The following is a 23,267-nucleotide window of genomic DNA, read 5'->3' as shown; positions in this document are numbered from 1 at the left end:
ATCACTAAAATGAACTAAACTTTACTAACTGTTTACACAAACAATAGCCAAATAATTGAAACATATAAACTAATATAAACACAGTAAATAAAACATGTTCGTAAACATTATAAAGAGCGTTGAACGTTCATGTACACAGGAATAATTGCCAAAACTGACTATTTATCAAATAAACCATTAACGTTATCTTTTCTATCGCTAAAGCAGATATCTCTTCCTATTCGATAATTTGCCTTATATCTGAAATCACAATTATCAAAAATATAAACGCTGTAGGTATCTTATGAGCTACTTAGTGAAACCGAGGGGCAGGAAAAAAATACAACAAACTCAATTTATTTATTCAAATAGATTACTACTTTTTTAATATAACTTATTACATATCGATTCTGAAAGCTTTATTAATTTACATCTATGCAATATGCATACAACAAACAGATAAATAAAAATAATTTATTGTGCATCAAGAAATAATAAAAGGTAAATGTAAAAAAAAAATATATAAGTAGTTTTATATTAAACGTTATACCATCAACCTAAAAGGGTAGGTAATCATACAAAGTATCATATAAATCGGTTAAGTACTTGCAGTGTGATATGCTGTCAAGATACAAAGAAGACAGATAAAATAATTCAAATGCAGATTTGCACTTATTAACACCCTATATTAAGAATTACAGAATTATATTTTTATTAAATTTACATTCACTAGAAATAAATCGTTCTGAGAATAAATATTATTATGTACTTACTTATGGAATGAGCATATTATTATCATGTAATAAAATATATATTTATTTTTTATTTTGTTTTATACATAGTATAAAACAAAGTCGCTTTCTCTGTCCCTATGTCCCTTTGTATGCTTAAATGCTTAAATCTTCAAAACTACGCAACGGAATTTTATGCGGTTTTTTCAATAGATAGAGTGATTCAAGAGGAAGTTTTAAATATTTATTTTATTAGGTTTTAGACAAAGCGGGCGAAGCCGGGGGTGGTAAGCTAGTCTAGTATAAATGGCGGAATAAAAAATAAAACAATCATACACGATGAATATCGTTTATTATATCGATAAGTTCACTTCTTGCTTTTAAATTTAAAACTTCTGTTTTCATTAGGTAACTTACTAACTTTACTTATATTTACTCGTACTTACATTTAAAAAAAAAACACCTTTTCTATTCTTACATATGTATAATCACAAGGAAAGTGAGACTCTTATTTTACACATAAACATAAAGAGAGCAAAGTAAAAAGATAATAAATAAACTTTTACTTGGTATATAAACTAACAAAGTACTAAAGATATGAAAATACATAATACATTGATACACAAAAGGGCTCTACTATTATGTATATAAATATTTTAATCTATTATTTGAACATTTGATATAAATAAAAAAATATCACAACCTTGTGAGCTTAAATCTATACAATAAAAACGTATAAAATTCAAACTTTCTATTCACATTTGTGTGATTTATGTTTTAAAAGAAATACATTACTATTATCTCTATATATCTTTAATAATTAACTAAATATGTGACACACAATGATCATAAACGCTATAAAACCAAAACGTCTACCTAAAACATATTATACATAATGCAGTGTAATTATATATAAATAAACAACTTTGTTAAATAATGTAAAATAAACAACTTTGTTGCGATTACATATTTTTATATTATATTCATTCATATGTGTCATCATCATTGTTATCCATACTTGAGATTCGAAATTTAGTATCAGTTGAAATCACTAGATAGTAAACAACGTCACGTATAGTAAAACAAAGTCACTTTCTCTGTCCCTTGTCCCTTTGTATGCTTAAATCTTTAAAACTACGCAACGGATTTTGATGCAGTTTTTTTAAATAGATAGAGTGGTTCTCAAGGAAGGTTTTTGTAAGTATATAATTTATTAGGTTTTAGTCAAAGCGGGCGAAGCCGCGGACGGTAAGCTAGTATTATATAATTGGTAACCCACCAAGGAACAAATCAACCGCGAGTTGCTGATTAGTTCGTATTTTATATGGTAATGTTTTAATTGTGGTTTCAATATAACTAATTGCTATAATATAGAAGAGTATTTATTAAAATGAATATCGTGACTTAGTAGTTAGTGTAGTGAATAGTAATACATAAAAACCGGGCCAACTTTAAGACATTTATGTCCGACAAATAGTCTCTTTTTATATGCGAACTGAACTTTTAAAGGTTTTGATTACGAAATGTTGGTCCGTAGTATTATTATAATGTGTATAGTTAAGGAGAACCGTCTCTTTTTAAATTGATATCAATTAATAAGCGTTTAATGAATATACCGTTGTTGGAGGCAAAGAACAATTTCCAAAGGGAATTTAATTTCTCTATCCAAATTTGTGAACGTGTCAGAAATACATACTTGAAGTTTTGTTTTTTACGGTAATACTTTTTAATGCAGATTACTTCACTACGTCTACAAGTTTAAATTTATTCCTTTTCAAAGCCAAAGCTATAGTAATACATTCTACCTAATGCATATCTTTAGAGACCATTCTCCTTACCCCTACTATATATTTTAAATTACCTACTTACTACGATTAAGAACTAAACATAAATTATCAGCGACTGATAAATAAGGCATCGTTTTTTTCTTATGATCCAATAACGTTCTGTTGTATCCAGGGCACGAAGTGGGTGACTCTTGTATACACGCCCGGGAAACCAGGCTCTGCGCACTTCTTCCCGTATGAAACTACGCCGATTTGGAAGAAGAAGGTGGTGTATGTTTGAGGGTTCCACTGGAAAAAAAGATTTATATTAGTTATGCTATACCTACAGGGTGAAATTGTGTAACGTCACAAAGGAAAGTACTCTTAATACTGGAGATAGAAAATTAAAAAAAAAAACAATGCATTAATTTAGACAAGAAAGAAGATTGGATTACATTAAAAGATTCATGGAAACTTGCATGTTCTTCTTTCATTTGATTTATCAAGTTTTTTATACAGATTTCATCCTTATAATTGACCCTAAGAATAAGAAATAATTTAGACTGATTTTAGTCAGTTCGATTTCCAGGTGTGGCAGGCATATATGCAGTTTTCTTTCTTCTGGACAGCACGCAGAGAAGAAAACGCAACTACGTCCGTTGCTACGGGCAACCGTGTCACAAGGCTAGTGGTAGGCGTCCTTGTGGCCTGCTGCTTGTACATGCTGTAAGCGCTCGTTGCTAGGGGCAACCGTCACAAGGCTAGTGGTAGGCGTCCTTGTGGCCTGCTGCTTGTACATGCTGTAAGCGCTCGTTGCTAGGGGCAACCGTCACAAGGCTAGTGGTAGGCGTCCTTGTGGCCTGCTGCTTGTACATGCTGTACGCGCCCGTTGCTAGGGGCAACCGTCACAAGGCTAGTGGTAGGCGTCCTTGTGGCCTGCTGCTTGTACATGCTGTACGCGCCCGTTGCTAGGGGCAACCGTCACAAGGCTAGTGGTAGGCGTCCTTGTGGCCTGCTGCTTGTACATGCTGTACGCGCCCGTTGCTAGGGGCAACCGTCACAAGGCTAGTGGTAGGCGTCCTTGTGGCCTGCTGCTTTTACATGCTGTAAGCGCTCGTTGCTAGGGGCAACCATCACAAGGCTAGTACTCACGATAGGCTGCATGAGCGGGCCGCCGCTGTCGCCCTGGCAGGCATCCATGCGGCCGTCCTTGTGGCCGGCGCACAGCACGCGCGCGTCGATCACTTGCTGCTTGTACATGCTGTACGCAGTTGCACACGCTGTGTTGGTTACTACGGGCAATTGGGCCACTTGTAAGTGGCTGGCTTTGGGACCCCCTGTAGATTGATATTAGTTTTATTAGTTACAATGAACAACAAAACTTCTATTAGTGACAATATTAGCCATTTGACCCGGAATCACCCGGGATACAAAAATATAAAATATAGCTTACTAGATTTCCACTCGCAACTTCGCTCACGTGGGCAAATAAAATTAACAGTGATTGTAATACATTTCACAACATAGCGCCATCAACAAAATGGAGAAAATGGATACTCTTTTTCTCTAGTGTCGAATTTTATACAGTTCTATTAAAGAGTTAAATAATGAAATGAACTTACGATAAGCCACATCTCCCCAGCCAGCTATGAGAGGATTGTACTTCTCATATGTTTGAGCGCGGAGTTTCTCGTCCTGCGGAATGCAGATCGGCCGGATGAGACCTGAAACATTAAATCATTACATTTATAGTATTTTTTATAACTGTGTTAAAAATTTAATTTAATTATTAAGTATGTGTTATTTTAACAGAAGCGACATATTGATGCCTCTTTTGTTGGTATTGGCCAAGTATCATCAAAATCCGTCCAGTGGTTTTCGTGGGAAAGAATAACAGCATGTTAACGTACCTACAGGTTCATCCATCCTCACAATTTTTTAAACATAAAAATAAAATGTAATGTAATCTTCGGACAAAGAATACACATTTAATTAATTTTTAATGTATTTTATGATATTTTATACCCTCAACCTTTGAATACACTAGTCTTAAATATCGAAAATTTTCATTTTTATTTATATTTTTTATTAAAATTCAGTTATAACAGCACTGAAAACTCACTTGAAAACGGAACATCCTTCTCCAAGACAAGAATGCCAATATCATCTGTGAATGCCTGCGGGTTGTACAGCTCATGCTTGATAAGGCTTTTGATAAGAACGTCCACGGGTGTCGCTCCGTCGTCCTCTCTAGCTAGATCTAGCTCGCCTAGACGCACTACGTATCTGGAAATAAGAGCAAAAATTATTTTTATAGCACCTGCAAAACCAATATTTTTAGCATTGCTACCTACTAAATATTTGTTGTTAGAGCCGTGTATAAAATTGGTGATACTGTTTGATGATGATGATGAAAGAAGTTTTCATTCATTAATTCATTCAAGATTTTTTTAAATATATTAATATATAACGTAAGGATTTTGCAAATAATCTTACCTAAAAGTAATGTACAATAATTAAACGAATGTTTCTGAATTACTAACTTATACTTATGTTTATAATTAAGTTAATTGTGTGACTTTATATGCCTTAATGAGAATAAATGTCTTTCAACCTTATAAAATCACGTGTTTGCAGTATAAACGTGTTTTACATAAGCCTAGTCTTTCCTATAATCGATGGAACATACAAAGTGTAGTAAACAGGCCCATACATAAGATCTAATTGGCCGTATCATTATACTATGGATTTATCGCCTCTATTACAGTCATATATTAATCCTACAAATTGTGATGTCGTAACTTTTAATATGCGGATGTTGGGTTTTGGTTATGTACCTAAATGATATAGAACAGGTTTTTTTGAAAATTTTAATGTTGGCTTATTATTATGTCTAGTTTAGAAAAGTTGAACAAAAATTTATTGTGCAAACTGAACAACTGATTAACAAAATAATTCATAGGTTTCCGTTTATAAAACACTAGCTTACCGCCCGCGGCTTCGCCCGCTTTGTCTAAAACCTAATAAATTATATATACTCAAACCTTCCTCTTGAATCACTCTATCTATTAAATAAAACCGCATCTAAATCCGTTGCGTAGTTTTAAAGGTTTAAGCATACAAAGGGACATAGGGACAGAGAAAGCGACTTTGTTTTATAGTATGTAGTGATAATATAAACGTATTTACAACTACAATTAAAATATTAATAATTTTGCAAATAAAAACAGATTCGCATTTATTCGTCGTTAGAGCAAAATTGCAAATTATCTAATATATAAAAATCAATGCCACTTTTCGTTGTAATTCCATAACTCGAGAACGGCTGAACCGATTTCGATAATTCTTTTTTTATTATATTCCTTGAAGTACGAGGATGGTTCTTATGTAGAGAAAACGTTAATATGTACCACGGGCGAAGCCGGGGCGGACCGCTAGTTCATTATAAATTATAAACCCAAACCGTGGGTAGGTTTTAAAATGAATATCTATAGCTTCCTAACCTAGACATAGTACTTACAACAAAGAATGATTGGAGTATCCAACTATTAAAAGAGGAAGCTTTTGAATTCTTGCATTATTAGCTCTATCTTCTTAAATAATCATTTAAAACTTACAAGTCATTTTCCCGATTATGTATGCAATGAGCAGCCGTAAGAACATGGTGCGAGGTGATGAGGGATCCCCCACATTTCCAACTGGTGGACCCACGGCTTCTGTAACCTAGCAACGCCATCCAGGGGAAGTCACCTGGAAACATACATGATTAGTTTATATACCAAGCAAAAAATGCTTGAAATTTTGTTTTACTAGATCGTCATTTTAATAAACAACTAGCTGTTCCTCGCGGTTTTACCCGCAGTTAAAGCCTGTTGGTCTTAGCGTGATGATATATAGCCTTCCTCGATAAATAGGCTATCCAACACCAACATAATTTTTTAAATCGGAATAGTAGTTCCTGAGGTTAGCGCGTTCAAACAAACAAACAAACAAACTCTTCAGCTTTATAATATTAGTAAAGACAAGTATAGATTTAAGTTTAATGCACGATGATAAATATTTCATTTTGAAAGAGTACCTAGAGTCCTAGAATATGTTATTTGTCGACTCCGTGGAAAATGCTTTCTGACTTGGTAAATATATTTTTTAATATCTATGTAAAATTACGATTTAAAAGCGTGAAATACAAGTTTCATGCACAAAATTTATTTTTTCTAATTTTTGTATGCACATAATAAGGCCTGGAAGAATGAATCGATCATAAATTTTCATGCCTGTTTCATACCACAAGGCAATAAAATTATCATATTAATGCCATTAAAATGTTACAAAAAAGACGCAATTATAGAGAATCATACAAACAGGAAAATTTTCATACAAACAATTTTATAATAAGCCTGCTAGAAAAATACCTGATGTTCGAGATTTTTTTTCTCGTAGGAAACTTTTGAATTGCACAGGCTTCAGTCATCAATTGCACAACAATAGAAAAAGTATTATGATGTGAAAAATACGAATTTTTCTTCCTTGAATAACTTATTATTTATTACATTTTAATGAGTACAGGGGAATACCCGAATGAGTTAAAAATTTTGATACAATTATTTCTCAATTTATTTATATACAAATGCACATTTCCATATGTTTTTAGTTGGTTTTTCCGCTAATACTCCACTTTTTCGAAGAGCCTAATGAGCATGTCAATTCATACATAATATACCGTGGGAATATTAGAAAAAAAGGTATTCTTCTAGTGAATATGTACGCGATATTTCATTTTATTATTTGTTTAGTTTTAATTTTATATAGGTTTGACTATTTATATAGTACTAGCTTCCGCCCACGACTTTGTACGTGCATCCCCGTTTTACCCCGTTCCCGCAAGAATTTCGGGAAATCCTTAGCGGATGCCTACGTCCTAACATCTACCTGCATGCCAAATTTCAGCCCGATACGTCCAGTGGTTCAGGCTGTGCGTTGATAGATCACTATATCAGTCACCTTTGAGTTTTATATACATATATAGATTCCGAAACGGATATTTTATCATTAGATTTTGTAACTTGGCAACTGTGAATCGTTCAAATAAATTCGATATTTTATGCAGACAAAAATCTTATTGGTCCGCTGATATTACTATACCTAATGTAGATAAGTATGTTACATGCACTTTGTGCATATAAAATATAAAGATAACTATAAACTAACATTTTATGCATAACATTACGATTCGATCGAATTGACGGATTTATAAACATGTTTTAATTTGTATACATAAACGATGATTAATTATTGCTTCTAGTACGTCAAGAAAATAGGTACTAGGATTAATAATTATTATCAGCAGAATTCCATCACAATACTTAGGGATGGTTTCACCATTACTAATAGTTTCCCATTGCCTATTAACATTTTTACCATTCTTTTGCCCATTATTTTCAAAGGAATTCAAAAAAAGGAAGAGGTTCTCGATTCTGTATTCTTTTTGTTTGTTACCTCAAAACTTACGTCTGGATAAACCAAGTTTGAGGATTCTTATTTCATTTGAAAGGTCCCTCCCGTGTGCTCATATTTTTTTATTGTGTCTAGTGGTTGTTTAATACATAAGTATTTTCTAATTTTAACTGACAGATAAACTAAACAGAACATATTATCTTGAAGCTGTGAATTACCATTGGCGTATTCATATTATGATAACCTACAATATATTTGCAATATAAGTGTCTGTCAATATTATGCTACGTTATTATATATTACGTAGTGTTTAATGGACACTTAACTCAAAACACAAGTAAGTAAATACGACTAATAGCCAGCAATCATGTCGTTACTTATGTATTATTTTTAATGATACTCATTTACTCATAAGGAGATGAAATATGAATCATCTTTATGCACAGTTGTTATTATATTATTTTAATGGTTTAATACATACTTCTGTGTTCTATTTTTCTTAGAATTAAAAATCAATTTCTTGAATATTTTACACTATACCTATGTCGGTATATATTATGTTCATCTACATGACGTCATCAGCATAAAATCATTTTTTTTCCCAAAGCTCCCAAGCTTTTAATTGACGAGACTAGACCGAAATCTGCTGCGCTAGCCAATTACCGAATAGCAATTTGCTTTTCACATATCTTAAATTATTTTAGTTTATGTAAATCCTAGTTTCTACAATTCAGAATTTTTTAACCTACTTACTACCTCCAACCTCTATATATACCTATGAAAATTGTACCTTGCATGAAGCAAATATTGTATCCTGTAGGATTGCTATTCACAGTGCACTGTGCAACACTCTTACGGCACTTGCGTCGCGTTCTCATGGTTAATTTTATTCTTAACTATGTTATGATTCAGAAGTACTTCTAGCAGAAGTAAATGTTTCAGTTTCTAATACTCACCAAGTTTAGCTGGTATCCCATTCACGACGCGACTGAAAGACGCATTACTAACACCGCACACTGGAGGCTCTGGTAGAGCAGTAATGGCTGCCACGTCTGACGTCATCGCTGACTTCCCTGCTGCGGTTTCTGATGACGTCACGGGAGGGGGAGCTGTGGGGGGAGCGGTGGGGGCAGTGGTTGGTGGCGCGGTAGGGGGAGCGGTTGGTGGCGTGTTTGGAATGCCAGGGAGAGGACAGCACACCTGTAGATTGATATAATATTAGAGCTGTGCTCCGCGGTTTTACTCGCAGTACTCCGCTCCTCTTGGTCTTAGCGAGAGGTCATGAGAGAGATTAGAGATATATAGCCTGTAGCTTTCCTCGAAGAAGGGGCTATCTAACACCGAAAGAACTTTTCAAATCGGACCAGTAGTTCCTAAGATTAGCGCGTTCAAACAAACTTCAGCGTTTTAATATTAATAGTATAGATAGGAGCTTATTACGGGAAGATGAAAACTTTTAATGCAGAGATTTATGATTAAATATATTCATATTCACACAGACACCGAGCACTCAGTTTACCCAAGAAAATACTTCGCGAGGCTACTGAGTGGACCCGTAGATCAGTATGCAAATAAGACAGTGTGAATTACTCAATAAAGTCTATTAAATATTTACGATTGGATATATCAATCCTATATCAAGTTTTTGTCAGAAAAATAAATTTGACAAAACTATACTTAGATACTTAAAAAAAGAATCATTTACGCATAGTTTTGTCAAAATCTTTAAACACCATTTTTTTTCCAAAATTCCAAGACAATATTATGAATTCACATCAACTTTTAAAATTGTATGGAGACTATAATCCATTGAGTTTTATTTTATGGGACCATCAAACAAATTACAGTCATAAAATATTATGACATAGGTACCTTGAATTAAATTTTACATTTATTTTAATTGTCTGTATCGATTGAGTTCACTCGTAACTCGTCTATATAAAATATCCTGTATAAAATGGAACTAACTGTATAAATACGACTATGGAATAATCTATCTTTGTGCCATAATTCGCTCAGATCCGCCGTTTTTGTGTGAAAACGAATAAAACATCATTCATCAACACAATACAATTTCATCAAAATCGGTTCATAATATTGTAATTCCGTCAGACATCTTCAAAATTAACAAATTGACACAATATAATATAACTCATATTACTAAATAATGAAAATAAATAAAAATTGGTTATTCGCATGTATACAAAAGCAATTGACCTTGACATTCAAAGGAAAACATTTGAAGACGATGAGACCAGTTACCGATGGCCCTCTGTTTTATTAGACGTTTGTTAATTTGCACACATAATGACGTGGCCTCATCGATATTCAACACACACAACGAAAAAAATCTAAATTATTTCGAACAACGTGTGAACTTTGGCTAATTATTTTTAACAAAAATCTTAACCCCTTGCAAATGGGCAGAATGACCAATGGGAAGGCACTAGCTTGCAAATAAAAAAAGAATTATCAAAATCTCTTAAACCCACTCGAAAGTAAGTACCAAAAAAAAAGAGTCAAACTGAGAACTTCTTCGTTTCAAAATGAATGTTTAACTAGTCACCTGGTGTTTGAATGTAATCAGTTGATTTAGCGCCGATTTTCAAACCTTGGTTAAAATTTATCCGTCCAATAAAGTATTACACGAACATATTAAAATGTCACCTGTAAACTGTCATAAACGGACAATTAGAATACATTTTTGAAATGGTAGTTAAATACGTTATTCGATGAATAAGTTTTAACCAAGGATTGAAAAATCAGCCCTTAAAATAATACCTTGGGGATGTCATTTTCGAAGCCGCATTGCGACCGTCTCAAGATATCGACAACTCTGCTGTTTTTAGGTGTTTGCAACAACTTGACGAACGGTTCGCACGCTTTTATGCTGATGCAAGACCCGGAGCCTCCTTCCACTGTAGTACATCTCTCTCCTGTAACGAATCAAATATTTGTTAATAATCTTGAATTTATTTTTAGTTTTATAACATTCAAATGTTTTGTAAATGAGAATTTTTAAAGAATAGAAAAAAAAATTCTTTAAAAATTCGTTTCTAACCTGGGTCTTTCGCCTTGCCGGAGCGATGCCCTGAATCTTGTATTTTATATCTTTAGACTGACTGTTAATCCAGAAGGGTAAAATACAGGGTTACTTGTAAAACACCAGCAACCTCGCAGGACAACATAGCTAACATCATAAGTAACAACATTTGTTCTACGACTTTTGTCATAACGCAATAAGTTATTTTTAAATGATTTTTAAGCTTTTATTGTACTCTCCTAAAATTTGTAAGTCTATGTTCTATTCATTATCGAAAGGACGACGCGACGCCCCCTTCCCACTCTCGTTCGCTTCTTGTTTACGTAATTTTTGGGATGCGCGTAGAGTTTATAATACTTATTCAAACAGAAAATTAGATGCATATTTATTTTTGTATGAAAATAAAAAAAGTCGTAGAACAAATGTTGTTACTTATGATGTTAGCTATCTTTTCCTGCGAGGATGCTGGTGTTTTACAAGTAACCCTGTATAAATAGATATCTTTCTCTGTACAAAATTTCATACAGACCAGATCAACAGTTTTTTTTATATATGTACCTATCTATAAAAATATGAAATAGACTATTGATTTCTAAGTGATTTTTAGATAGTATATTTTTCCTTTATTTATTTTTATTATTTTTTCATGATATGCGTTTAATGCATTTTTCATGCAATGTTAGACACACACACTCATTAGGACTAATTATAAGATACACTAATTATCCCCATAACGATGAAAATGTGTGAAATTTTGTGTCAAGTGTAACAAGTAAATAAATAAAAATATTTAAGTTTAATTAAAGCATAATATGAGAGATTTTGTGAAATAAAAACATGCATGAAAAGAGAGAGATTGTGGTGAGAAGAAGAGAAGAAAAGCATGAAAGTAATTCTATTGCTGTTTAATATTAGTATATAAAATAAACAAAATTATTTTCTCCATCAGATAAACTTAAAAACGTTGAGGGGTTGAACACTACCTATGTAATTAATACTATTTACTAGATTATTGATACTACCTATGTAATATAATAGATGATAATTGTGTTTATTCTTTATTAATATATACCTATTGGTTCATTTACCCATCATGAACAAAGCAATCTACCTATACATATTAGTGCAGACGCGGACATACATTAAAACCAGACAAATTACGTATGCATCACAATTCCATCAAGATGCATCGTAAAATTCAGTACACAATGCTTCAACCGTGTGATGATTTCACAGATACTTACATCTGATTGTTAAAAAGAGATTATAGTTTACTAGCTTTCCGCCCGCGGCTTCGGCCGCTTTGTCTCAAACCTTATAAATTATGTTCTGAAACCTAGGTACCTCTTGAATCACTCTATCTATTAAAAAAAACCGCACCAAAATCCGTTGCGTAGTTTTAATGATTCAAGGAAAGGGATATAGGGACAGATAAAGCGACTTTGTTTTATACTATGTAGTGATACTTTATAGAGCATTGTAAATAACATAAAGACAACGCAAGTACACACATAGGACTAAAAAAAACGCGTAGTGTATTTTGTGGTAAACCGTAAACGATAAAACTATGTTATTGCGATACAAGTGCTTCTGGGAGAAGTCTAATTGAATAAATAAATGTTTGAGTTTGAGTTTGACTATATGAAAAGTGAGATAATCTGTGAAATTAAAAGCAAGCAAAAAGTCTAATCTATACTCATAAAGCTGAAGAGTTTGTTTGAACGCCCTAATCTCGGGAACTACTGGTCCGATTTGAAAAATTCTTTCGGTGTTAGATAGCCCATTTATAGAGGAAGGCTATAGGCTATATAATATATATATCATCATACTACAACCAACAGGAACAGAGGAATGCGGATGAAACCGCGGGGAACGGCTAGTGCTATATGGGAACAGAAACATACACACATAATAATTATGATGTTTGAGTATATATTATTATACGTAAATAGTATATATTATTATACGCAAATACCTACGTATTTAATCAAGGGCATACCATTTAGAATAATCGCTTTAAATTTATAAAAATACATCATCGGAAATTGAAATCAGTAATAGACAGTTTCACATTTTAAATTGCAAAGTATGTAGGTACCTATTAAGGAAATTATGCAATTTCGTCCAATATTGCTTAGATTTGTCCTATATCTAGACACGCGGCAGCGTGTCAAGCCGAGTTCAAGCGAAGAGAACTGGCGAGCAGCTGCCGTGTGTATATTTACACGAACCATTTCGAGTCACTTTTCACCCCCTTATAACTCGAAAACTATTTAAGTTAAATAAACCAAATTTGGTACATATCAAGAGGACCTCAAGATAAACAAGAAGCTTAAATTTCATAAATACAGATTAAACAGTTGCGTAGATATTAATATCCAAAAATCGCAATTTTTAAGACTGACTGACTTATAGACATATACAAAACCTAACCCACTTCCAGATGACCTAGAAAGTTCAAATTTTGTAATCAGCTAGGTAATAGTGAGTGTACAAAGGAAAAAATCAGAAAATACTGAATTTATCTGTATTTAATTTTTTTTTTCAATGACATTAATTTTGTTTGTATGGAAAAATGGAAAAGTTTAAAAAAATAGAAAATAGTATATTCACCTTACTAGTCTTAAAAAATAGATCAAAACTAATCAGTGGCCGAAAAAAATTTTGAAATCCATCAATAAATGACTGAGATATAGATTATTGAAGTTTCCATATTTTAGGACGAAACATCTGTAGATTCGAAGCGCCTCTGACATCACACTCACTCGCGCTAGTATCGCTAGGGCAGATTACTTCGATTGCATGATTTCTTTATTCAAAACTGTTATTAAACGTAAAATAAAATAAAATTGTAATAAAAATATTGCTCATACAGTTAAAAATAATAAATAATTTTACATATTCACATTTATTTATTCTTTATTTATGAGTGTTTACTGTTTAGTTTAGTTTTAATTTCAGTGTAAATAAATAAATAAAATCTTTATTTTACTTTAAACATGGTATTCAATGGTGAATGGTGATACAATTATATTAATAAAGCACAAACATGTTCAGCCAATACAAGCATGCAAAAATAATTACCATAAATGGTGTAATGGAAGAAGGCGTCGTCGAAGGTCGAAATGATTTAATTTGCGTAATATTAATATGAGTGAAACATCTTTAGGCGCGTTTAGAGTAAAATTTTAAGATCGCGTCATGGCAATACCGTAACGTCATGGAGTAAGGCGACGATTCTTCTACAACGATCTTTGCATCTTGGTAATAGTGTGTGTACAAATTCACGCTGGATGTTTAGAAAATCATGTAAGTAATCTTTTAAACAGGAAACGAGTTTAAAAAATTGCAGATAATGACGGGGCAATGTGCGCTGATATTCATAAAATATAAGAAAATATATAAAATAATACTAAAAAAACCATACAGAGAAACCGCAAGAAAAAATAAAAAAATCGTATATAAAAAGTATTATATTCATAAAGTAAATCAAATTTGCAGAGTAATTTTCTGTACAAAAAGTAATGATATCCCACCAAAAACATAAATGTAAAATTTGGAGCCGAGTTCAATCGTTGACTTAATTTGCCAAAAAAAGGAATGAGATCTAAATGTGTGCCAAGTTCTGCAGACAGTCCAGAAATTTATTTACAAAGATGTATTAAGTTCTTAGGTTGACTGAAAACTCAATTGTTTTATTTTCCCTTAGAGAACAATGTTTATTCCAAAATATAACTTTTTAAATTTGAATAATATAATTATTTTCACAAAGCAAACAACTAATGACCTATTGAACCCCATAATTTGATGAGGCTAGTTTTACATTGGTACTGTTTATATTTTGTGAGGTTCTAAAAACTAGCCTCATCAAATTATGGGGTTCAATAGGTCATTAGTTGTTTGCTTTGTGAAAATAATTATATTATTCAAATTTAAAAAGTTATATTTTGGAATAAACATTGTTCTCTAAGGGAAAATAAAACAATTGAGTTTTCAGTCAACCTAAGAACTTAATACATCTTTGTAAATAAATTTCTGGACTGTCTGCAGAACTTGGCACACATTTAGATCTCATTCCTTTTTTTGGCAAATTAAGTCAACGATTGAACTCGGCTCCAAATTTTACATTTATGTTTTTGGTGGGATTAGTAATTACTAGCTGTGCCCCGCAGTTTAACCCGCAGTGCTCCGCTCCTGTTGCATTACCCAGGATTGACTCCCATTGGATAGACTTCCTCGATAACTGGGCTATCTAACACGGAAATATTTTTTCAAATCCAACCAGTAGTTCCTGAGATTAGCGCGTTCAAACAAACAAACGCTTCAGCTTTATAATATTACGAGTAAGTATAGATTTCTAATTCGACTCATTTATTTATATAACCTCTTTTTCTCATCTCAAGTAATTCCATTTTCGGTAAAACCAAGTTTATTAGTAAATAATATATTTCGTCGATTCTCAATATTTTACTCTTGTGCTTAACTCGTTACTATGTAAATAGCGTTTGACCTGACGTGACCACTGTTTGGCCTTCGAGTGTATTTATCGACTCTAACAGTAAGGAAAAATGTGTTTTAGGATGTAGTCTGTAGTACATACGATGGTAGGATATAGTAGATTATTGATAAATTTCGTACTATTGATGATCACATTATTTATTACTAATAAAATATAGAGAAAGAAACGCGTGTTGTTTTATTGCGCGTTATGAAATACTTTAAGTTTTAACTTGATAACTGAACTACCACATTACGGCAAAAATATAGATGCCATAGCTGCTATAGGCGAAAACAGTTTTAATTTTAATAAAATATTCAGTAAATAACATTTCATTATTGTAATCAAAGATATCAACTTTTTATTCATTGAAAATTTTATTTATTTATCTATGTTTATAAATACTTTATTGCACTTTAAGATAACAAAACAAGAAATACAAACACTTAAATATAACTTACACTAAGTAATTTTAAAATTATTCCTTGAATTTGAACAGCTACCTATTTCAATAATTTTTGTTAGAGCCAACAAATCTTGCGCAAATTCAAGTATTTTCTCAGTATTGGACGTCATAGCTGTGTTTATTTGATGTTAATTGAGAAGTAAACGGTGAGTAGAACCTTATAAGGCATATACAAGAGTAACTAGGTTAGCCCAGTGCTTTAGGTTACATAGCTTTGGTACGTAGTACCTACTATTATAATATATTCTGTGACTTTGGCTTTTTTTAGCCGGATAAATAAAACCCTATATAACTATATTCCGATAATACCTAGTCGGTAACTTTAAAATGATACTCGTTAATATTGTATGACATCATTGTAATTTGTAATATTTGCAGTTATAATACATGACTGTTAATTGTATTTAGCGTTCAGTAAATAGTGTTTTATTAATTGTATGTCCATTAATGGAAGAAATATAGATACTTAGGTTTACATGTACGGAAAATAAATAATTAGTAGTATGAAGATTTATCTATATGGTATTTATCACTTTACGTATTTATTAATCACCACCATGAACAGAAATTAATAAAAGCTACCCCATTGAACATACTCTTAAAATGTGAAAACTACATTTTAATAAATTTATTGAAATGAGTTAATAGTTCCTTGCTATATCACAAATTTCCTTCGTTAAAGTTTTCCATTTTGAAAAAAAACGTAACCTCAAAAACCTAACCTCGAAATATTAATAAAAACTTTAAATTAAAAAAAAATTTATCTTGTCTGGTCATTAACCTCGTGAACATCCGACCATTAAATGCTAAAGCATGCAAAATAAAACTCACGAACATTGAATCAATTCTATAGATTCTAATACTAATAATATTATACTTAATTGCGAATGTTTGTGAGGATGGATGTATGTGTATGTATGTTTGTTACTCTTTTACGCAAATACTACTGAAGCGATTTCAATGAAATTTAGCACACATATAGAAGGTAACTAGTATTAACACATAGGATAGGTTTTATCCCGGAAATCCCACGGCAACGGGAACTATGCGGGTTTTTCTTTGAAAACACGGGCGAAGCTGCGGGCGTAAATCTAGTAGAAAATAAATCAATCATACCTCGCTTAGTCATTCAATTACTATAATCCGTTTATAATTGAGTAATTAAAGGCAAGTACTTTTATAATAACCGCTATGTCATATTATTTTGTACCCATAAAAAATCATAACATGAAGTCCATCTTCAATTCTTGTTAATTTATAAACCCAACATGCTTGTAAATAATCAATTACTCATGTTATAGTTTAACTAAGCCATATTTCTTATTAATAACCAATTCAGTGTTAGAAACGTAATCAACTATGAAATAAATGGAATTAATTCCGTATTAATCGATTAAAATAATACAATGCTTGCAGCACCCAACATGCTATTACCACATTTATTAATTATTATAAAAAAGTTTAGTTTAGTTTATAGTTAATTTACTGTTAATTAATTATTATAAAAAATGTATATTTACTAAAGTTGGAAAATCCGTTATTCCTGTTTAGCGACGGTGGTACTGGAGTCAAGATAGCTCGAGGTGTACTGCTAATTTCGCCGGCTCTATCACCAAAAGAGACCATGTTTACTCCACCATTCACAACTTCATCTGGTTTAGCATTTTCATCATTAAATGGTGCTTTTGTATTCCCCTCAAATTCTGCTTCAGTAGGTACTGGCGCTTCGCTTGAAGGTATAACAGGCTCTGGTGTATTATCAACTTCAGTTTTGTTTGTATTCAATTCAACTTGTGCATTAGAATCTCCTTCATAATTTCCATTGTTTACTTCCTTAACATTGTTAGATAAGGAATCTCCAAACGTTGGATTGTTAGAATTCATGCCAGTTATGAAATCTTGAAAACTCAAGCCATTAGAATTGGCATTGTTATTGTTATCTCTTATGGGGTTTTCTGCTTGATTTTCATTTGTTTGTATAAAGTTCGGATTATTCTGATTGTTCAGGTAATTCTCTGTTGGTCTATCGTTATCAAAGTTAACATAGTCTTGTGGTACTTCGGTATATTGATTAGGGAATCTAACTCGATTTGGACGTCTGCGGTACGAATCGTCATATTGATTACTAATTTGTCCATTGTTGAATGGATATATATGTTCTTGGTTGCTGCTTGGAGTCTCACGTTGTAGATGTAGCAAGGAACTTAATCGTTGGTTGATTCTCCTCGGGGTTGGGAATTGTTGGAAAAACGACTGCTGCTGATGGCGTTCATTGGGGAAGAAACCTATATAAAATAAATGATATTAGAAGGAGTTTTGGAAGAATTTAGTTACGTTAGTCTTGTTATAAAAAGTTTACATGGAAATGTATATCTATTAGTGGGTATAATATGATTTATAGTACCTACGTAATAAACTGTAAGTACATACCTACCTACAGCCTACATTAGAATATTTATTGGCTATTCTTATTTTTCATTAAATGCAAGCATAATAACATCAACGATATTTATCATATCATGATGAGAATTAGGAATGTGTTGAGTATTCACATCATCATTACAATTTAACTAGGTACCTATTTATTATGTATATTTCTCTACATTCCGTCGTATGAATCTTCAATTTATTCTTTATAATTTAAATAAACAATTTTTCCTTTCATTAATATATATGTCTGTAATTACACGTGAGTAGAATATAAAGAATTGTAATAATAAGTCGTTTAGATTCATAACAAGATAATATGCAATAAACGAGACAATTTCAATTTTATTATCATAATTATTCCAATGAAAATATAAAGTGTCTCGTGTTCTTCATCCGATTTTTATGTTTAACTAGCTTTCCACCCGCGGCATCGCCCGCGCAGTCAAAGAAAAACCCGCATAGTTCCCGTTCCCGTGGTATTTGCGGGATAAAACCTATCCTATGTCCTTTCTCGGGTATCAAAATATCTCTGTACCAAATTTCATGCAAATTGGTTCAGTAGTTAAGGCGTGATTGAGTAACAGACAGACAGACTTTCGCATTTATAATATTAGTATGGATAACAAAGTGCTTAACATCTGTTTTGATTTAATTCAATATTTAAAATCCCCTTAACATAAAACCCACTACACGAATGTAAACATTGAGTGACCTTAAACTTTTCTTATAGATAACAGAATTGTGATAAGCTTCTGAATAATATTATAATTATTATTATATACTTTAACATCTTTATGTATCATATTATTATTAAACTTGATTCTAAAGAATGGTTTTGCCCGTCAAAAATTATGTGAGAGCATTTTGTAGAGCGCGCAAAATATTTTAGAAAAGACAGAAAATACCATATTTTAATTATAACAAATTATTTTAAACTGTTTACTGGTTTATGCTGATTGCTGTGCAAATCAACTTAACACCAATAAGATACATTACGTCATGTAGCTGCATACAAATAACCTAAATTAACCTTCAATTCATGAAGTTGGACATTGGCAGTTAAATTAATCGTAAAAAATATTGAAATGGAAAATTTATCAAATTGAGCAATTCCACTAGGTACTTAGACTTCTGACTAAAGTCTAAATCTAATAGAATATAATATCTAAACTTGTTACTTTCTTATTTTATTTAACCCTTATTTTTTGTGAACTCTACATTTTTAGGTTATTTTATCGATTTCGTTAATATTTTGATAGGATTTTAATGATTACTTTTTAAATAAAATACCGCCTTAATTAATTTGTATCATATTATTACGACTGATTCAGGATGCTTCAATATTTTAGAAAGTAATAGTAAATATTTGTTGAATATGATTATTTTAATAAAAAAACTCCTTTAAAATTGTTTATATTCAACTCTGTGCAGGTATAGGTGTACATATTATATATTATTTCAATGTCACAGTCAAAAAACCCGATTTGGTGCAAAACACACGATGAATGAATAAGTAATGTCCACTTTAGTCACGGTCGAGTTTATTTCCTGACCAAGTGTTTTTTATTACAGATTATTATAATATTTGTTACGTTCGTGTCGACAATTTGATACCAATTTAAAATGGATTTCGCCACAGATAATATATCTAAACGAGAATTATAAATAATATGAGAAAAAGCTCAAAAACTCTACCTAATTCTAAATATTAATAAAAAAAAATTGCCCGTAATCTGTAAAGAAAATAACACCTAATCTGTTTGTAATTAACATAAGAAACCAAATTTAAAAGCCAGAATTAAAATATATAATTCGGATAAAATATTATTAGGGCTTTAGAATAATAACGTCATAATTAATCTGCCAACGTTACCTAGTAATTAACCAATAAATAACATACTTACGAAATTATGACCACTTTTAAGTTTTTAACCTGTAATTATCTGGTAAGGAAAAGTATATAAAAGACTAGCTAGTGTGCCTTCTGGTTTCCGCATTGCCCGCTCCTATTGGTCTTTGTGCGAAATATTATAGCCTTTTATCTGTGCTTTTATGCCTTTCTAACAGTGAAATATTTTATCAAATCGGACACATGGTTCCTGAGATTAGCGCATTCAAACAAACAAACAAATTATTCGATTTCATAATATTAATAAAGATTTTATGTCAAATATATAGTAAAGTTTTTAGTATGATTTTTAACCTCCTTCGTTACGCGTGCACTGTAAGAATTTGTAAATACATACATAGGTCTCGTAGCTACGTATTAACTTCATATTTAGTAATTACCAATAATTACTTCTGATTCATTTATCTGCATGTTACATTCCGATTAGATGTTCGGTAAAACAGTATTTATTGTGTTTTGAATGCATGTTAGATTTAGAAACTATCCATACTAATATTATAAATGCGAAAGTAACTCTGTCTGTCTGTCTGTTACTCAATCACGACTAAACTACTGATCCAATTTGCATGAAATTTGGTATGGAGATATTTTCATATCCGAGAAAGGACATAGGCTACCTTTTATTGCGAAATATGTACCACGGGCGAAGCCGGGGCGGTCCACTAGTATTTTCATAACAATTTTCATAAATTTGCTCTATTTTTATCATAATAAGGTACATAGTTGCCATAATAAACAATTTGGTGTTTACACTGCCGTCGGATTCAACAAAATATTTTTAGTCTGTATTTTTTTAAGCTATTGCATAGCTTCTATCGCGGGCCTTGAGCGTGGGGACCGAATCGAGAAATCCCGTAACGAAAAAACCTCACGCTCCCCACTCCGACGGGCGGAGGCGTGGATTGAAGGCATGCTATGCAATAGCTTTACCGCGGCAGTCCCCGAGTGCCACACGTCTTTTTTATTGCCTCTGTCGTGCCTCTGTCAATCATATAGAAGATTAATGCTTTAAAAGTAGAGCCTAGACTCATAAAATCAGTCCTAGAAAAGCTCATATAATATGCTAATCAAGGCAATAAAAATGCAATAAATGAATACGTAATTATGTAAATAAAACGTATCGAAACGACTAATTACTGCCATTGTAAGATAATTCCAATTTAAGGACATAAATGTACCTTGAAGATAGAGTTTAATCGTTTAAGACTATCTTTACTTCAAACGGAAGTTTAAAGGTAAGTTTTCCGATATTTGATAAAATACGTACCTATATAAAAATAATTTCTCTTATGTGTTCTCATTTCTATTTATTAATTTTTTTTGACGGTGTCTTAGAATGTATAAGTTTATCATTGTGTTGTTTGGTTGCAATAAATCTTTTTGTATTGTATTGTATTGTATTAAATGTTTATAGTTATATGTAAACGCGAAAGCATACAGATAAATTTATCATGCAATCACGAAATAAACCTGTTATTATGCAAAGAAATTGATTATTACAAAATGAATTCAAGACGGATTTTCAACTATTGGCACCTTCGCAAGAGCAACTTTTGTCTCCGCAACTATTTTGTCTCTTCTATCAACTCTATAGGAAGTTGCGTCGCTACGTGCGCGCACTTTATTACTAGCCCATAGAGTTGATGGGAGAGACAAAATAGTTGCGGAGACAAAAGTTGCTCTTGCGCACTAGCTCTTAATAAATATATTTTTATTTTTTAACTAAAAGAGCAGAATAAAATGGTTCAGCAATATAAATAATATCAAGCATATTATTTATGAAGATGCGGGTAAAATCTATTCACTATTAAGATTTTTGGCAGGTAAGGCAGAAAAAAGCTTTTTAATACCGGTTTATTCTTTGCTGTTTACAATTTTGCTAATTTTATTTTAAATGAATATTAATGTGCCAACAGGTTTCTGTAAATCTAATTCTTATTTTTAACACATAGAAATGTGTTGTTTAATTCGTTTTAGAGTTGCCACTATTTTTCCACCTTTTTGCCGATGATGCCAAAAGGACGGAGCTTTACAAGTCACATAGACTTCTTAACCTATTTATAAAATTTATATTAAAACATAAATCCTGTATAGGTTTATTTTCTTCTAAAATTACTATTGATATTCAGTTGATTTTCCGTGAAATAACTTCTTTCATATCTCTACATAATTCTACTTCTCTACAACTCTATTTGGACGTTTCATAAATCTTTCGAGAGCAATCTAATAAATATTACGACATGTGTTTATTGTGATAATATATTATATGATAGTTAATATGTTACACATAAAAAGATAGATATATAAAAAGATCATTATTATGTTTAGTTGAAGATAAATAAGACCCGCACCATCAAAATAGAAAAACAAAACACTGTCAATGTCTATAAATTACGAATTTAGTACCAACATAATAAAATACAAAACACAAGAGAAACTTAACACACCATATTAAACTTGTACCATAAAATCAACTCACCAAACTGACAAAAAACATATTGAACACAAAAACAAACACAAAAAACGAATAAAATATTGCGCGCCATTCTGACCGGCGCGTACGCACTTCGCGAGACTCGGTAACACTGACGCGAAAATCTTAACTCCTATATCTTGTATGGCCTTTATAAATCCATTACGTCACACGTAAACCCCTTGGAATTTAATGAATTTCCCTAAACTTAGTCACATCTGTATCAAAATTGAATAAATAGCATCCGGAATAAAAGTACAGTAGGGCTTCTACTGAAATCATCTATATTTATGAGATACTAAGTTATAGTATCTTCAAGAGCGTTTTGTCAAGCGATATCGCTGCTTCTTGTAATAACAATATAAAAGACAAATATTTTATTTTTCAAAAGCACATTGTCAAAAGTGGTAAGTTGCAAATTTGGGATTACAAACATCAACGTTTCAGATTGTTTCTAGACGACATACGCATGTTATTTATTAGAAATACAATTAATAATATTAAACATAAGTCACTCA

General features: G+C 31.9%; 1 protein-coding gene across 2 annotated transcripts; it reads right to left on the bottom strand.

Annotated features, from left to right (window-relative positions):
* Positions 1-1,045: 1,045 nt before the first annotated feature.
* Positions 1,046-22,884, bottom strand: LOC123700686 (venom protease-like). Of its 2 annotated transcripts, XM_045647968.1 has the most exons (9): positions 22,756-22,884; positions 17,458-18,222; positions 10,712-10,866; positions 8,887-9,130; positions 6,094-6,226; positions 4,599-4,762; positions 4,099-4,200; positions 3,629-3,813; positions 1,046-2,785 (listed from the first exon to the last, which is right to left on the bottom strand). In XM_045647968.1, the coding sequence occupies exons 1-9, from the start codon at positions 22,820-22,822 to the stop codon at positions 2,639-2,641; spliced, it is 1,962 nt and encodes a 653-aa protein (XP_045503924.1). In that variant the 5' UTR covers positions 22,823-22,884; the 3' UTR covers positions 1,046-2,638. The 2 variants fall into 2 exon arrangements, with proteins under 2 accessions (XP_045503924.1, XP_045503925.1); XM_045647969.1 differs by lacking the exon at positions 17,458-18,222 and having other exon boundaries at positions 22,756-22,877.
* Positions 22,885-23,267: the final 383 nt, after the last annotated feature.

Source organism: Colias croceus, chromosome 20 (assembly GCF_905220415.1).
Source record: "Colias croceus chromosome 20, ilColCroc2.1".
NCBI classification, from domain to species: Eukaryota; Metazoa; Arthropoda; class Insecta; order Lepidoptera; family Pieridae; genus Colias; species Colias croceus.
This window is presented reverse-complemented; position numbering and strand designations above follow the sequence as displayed.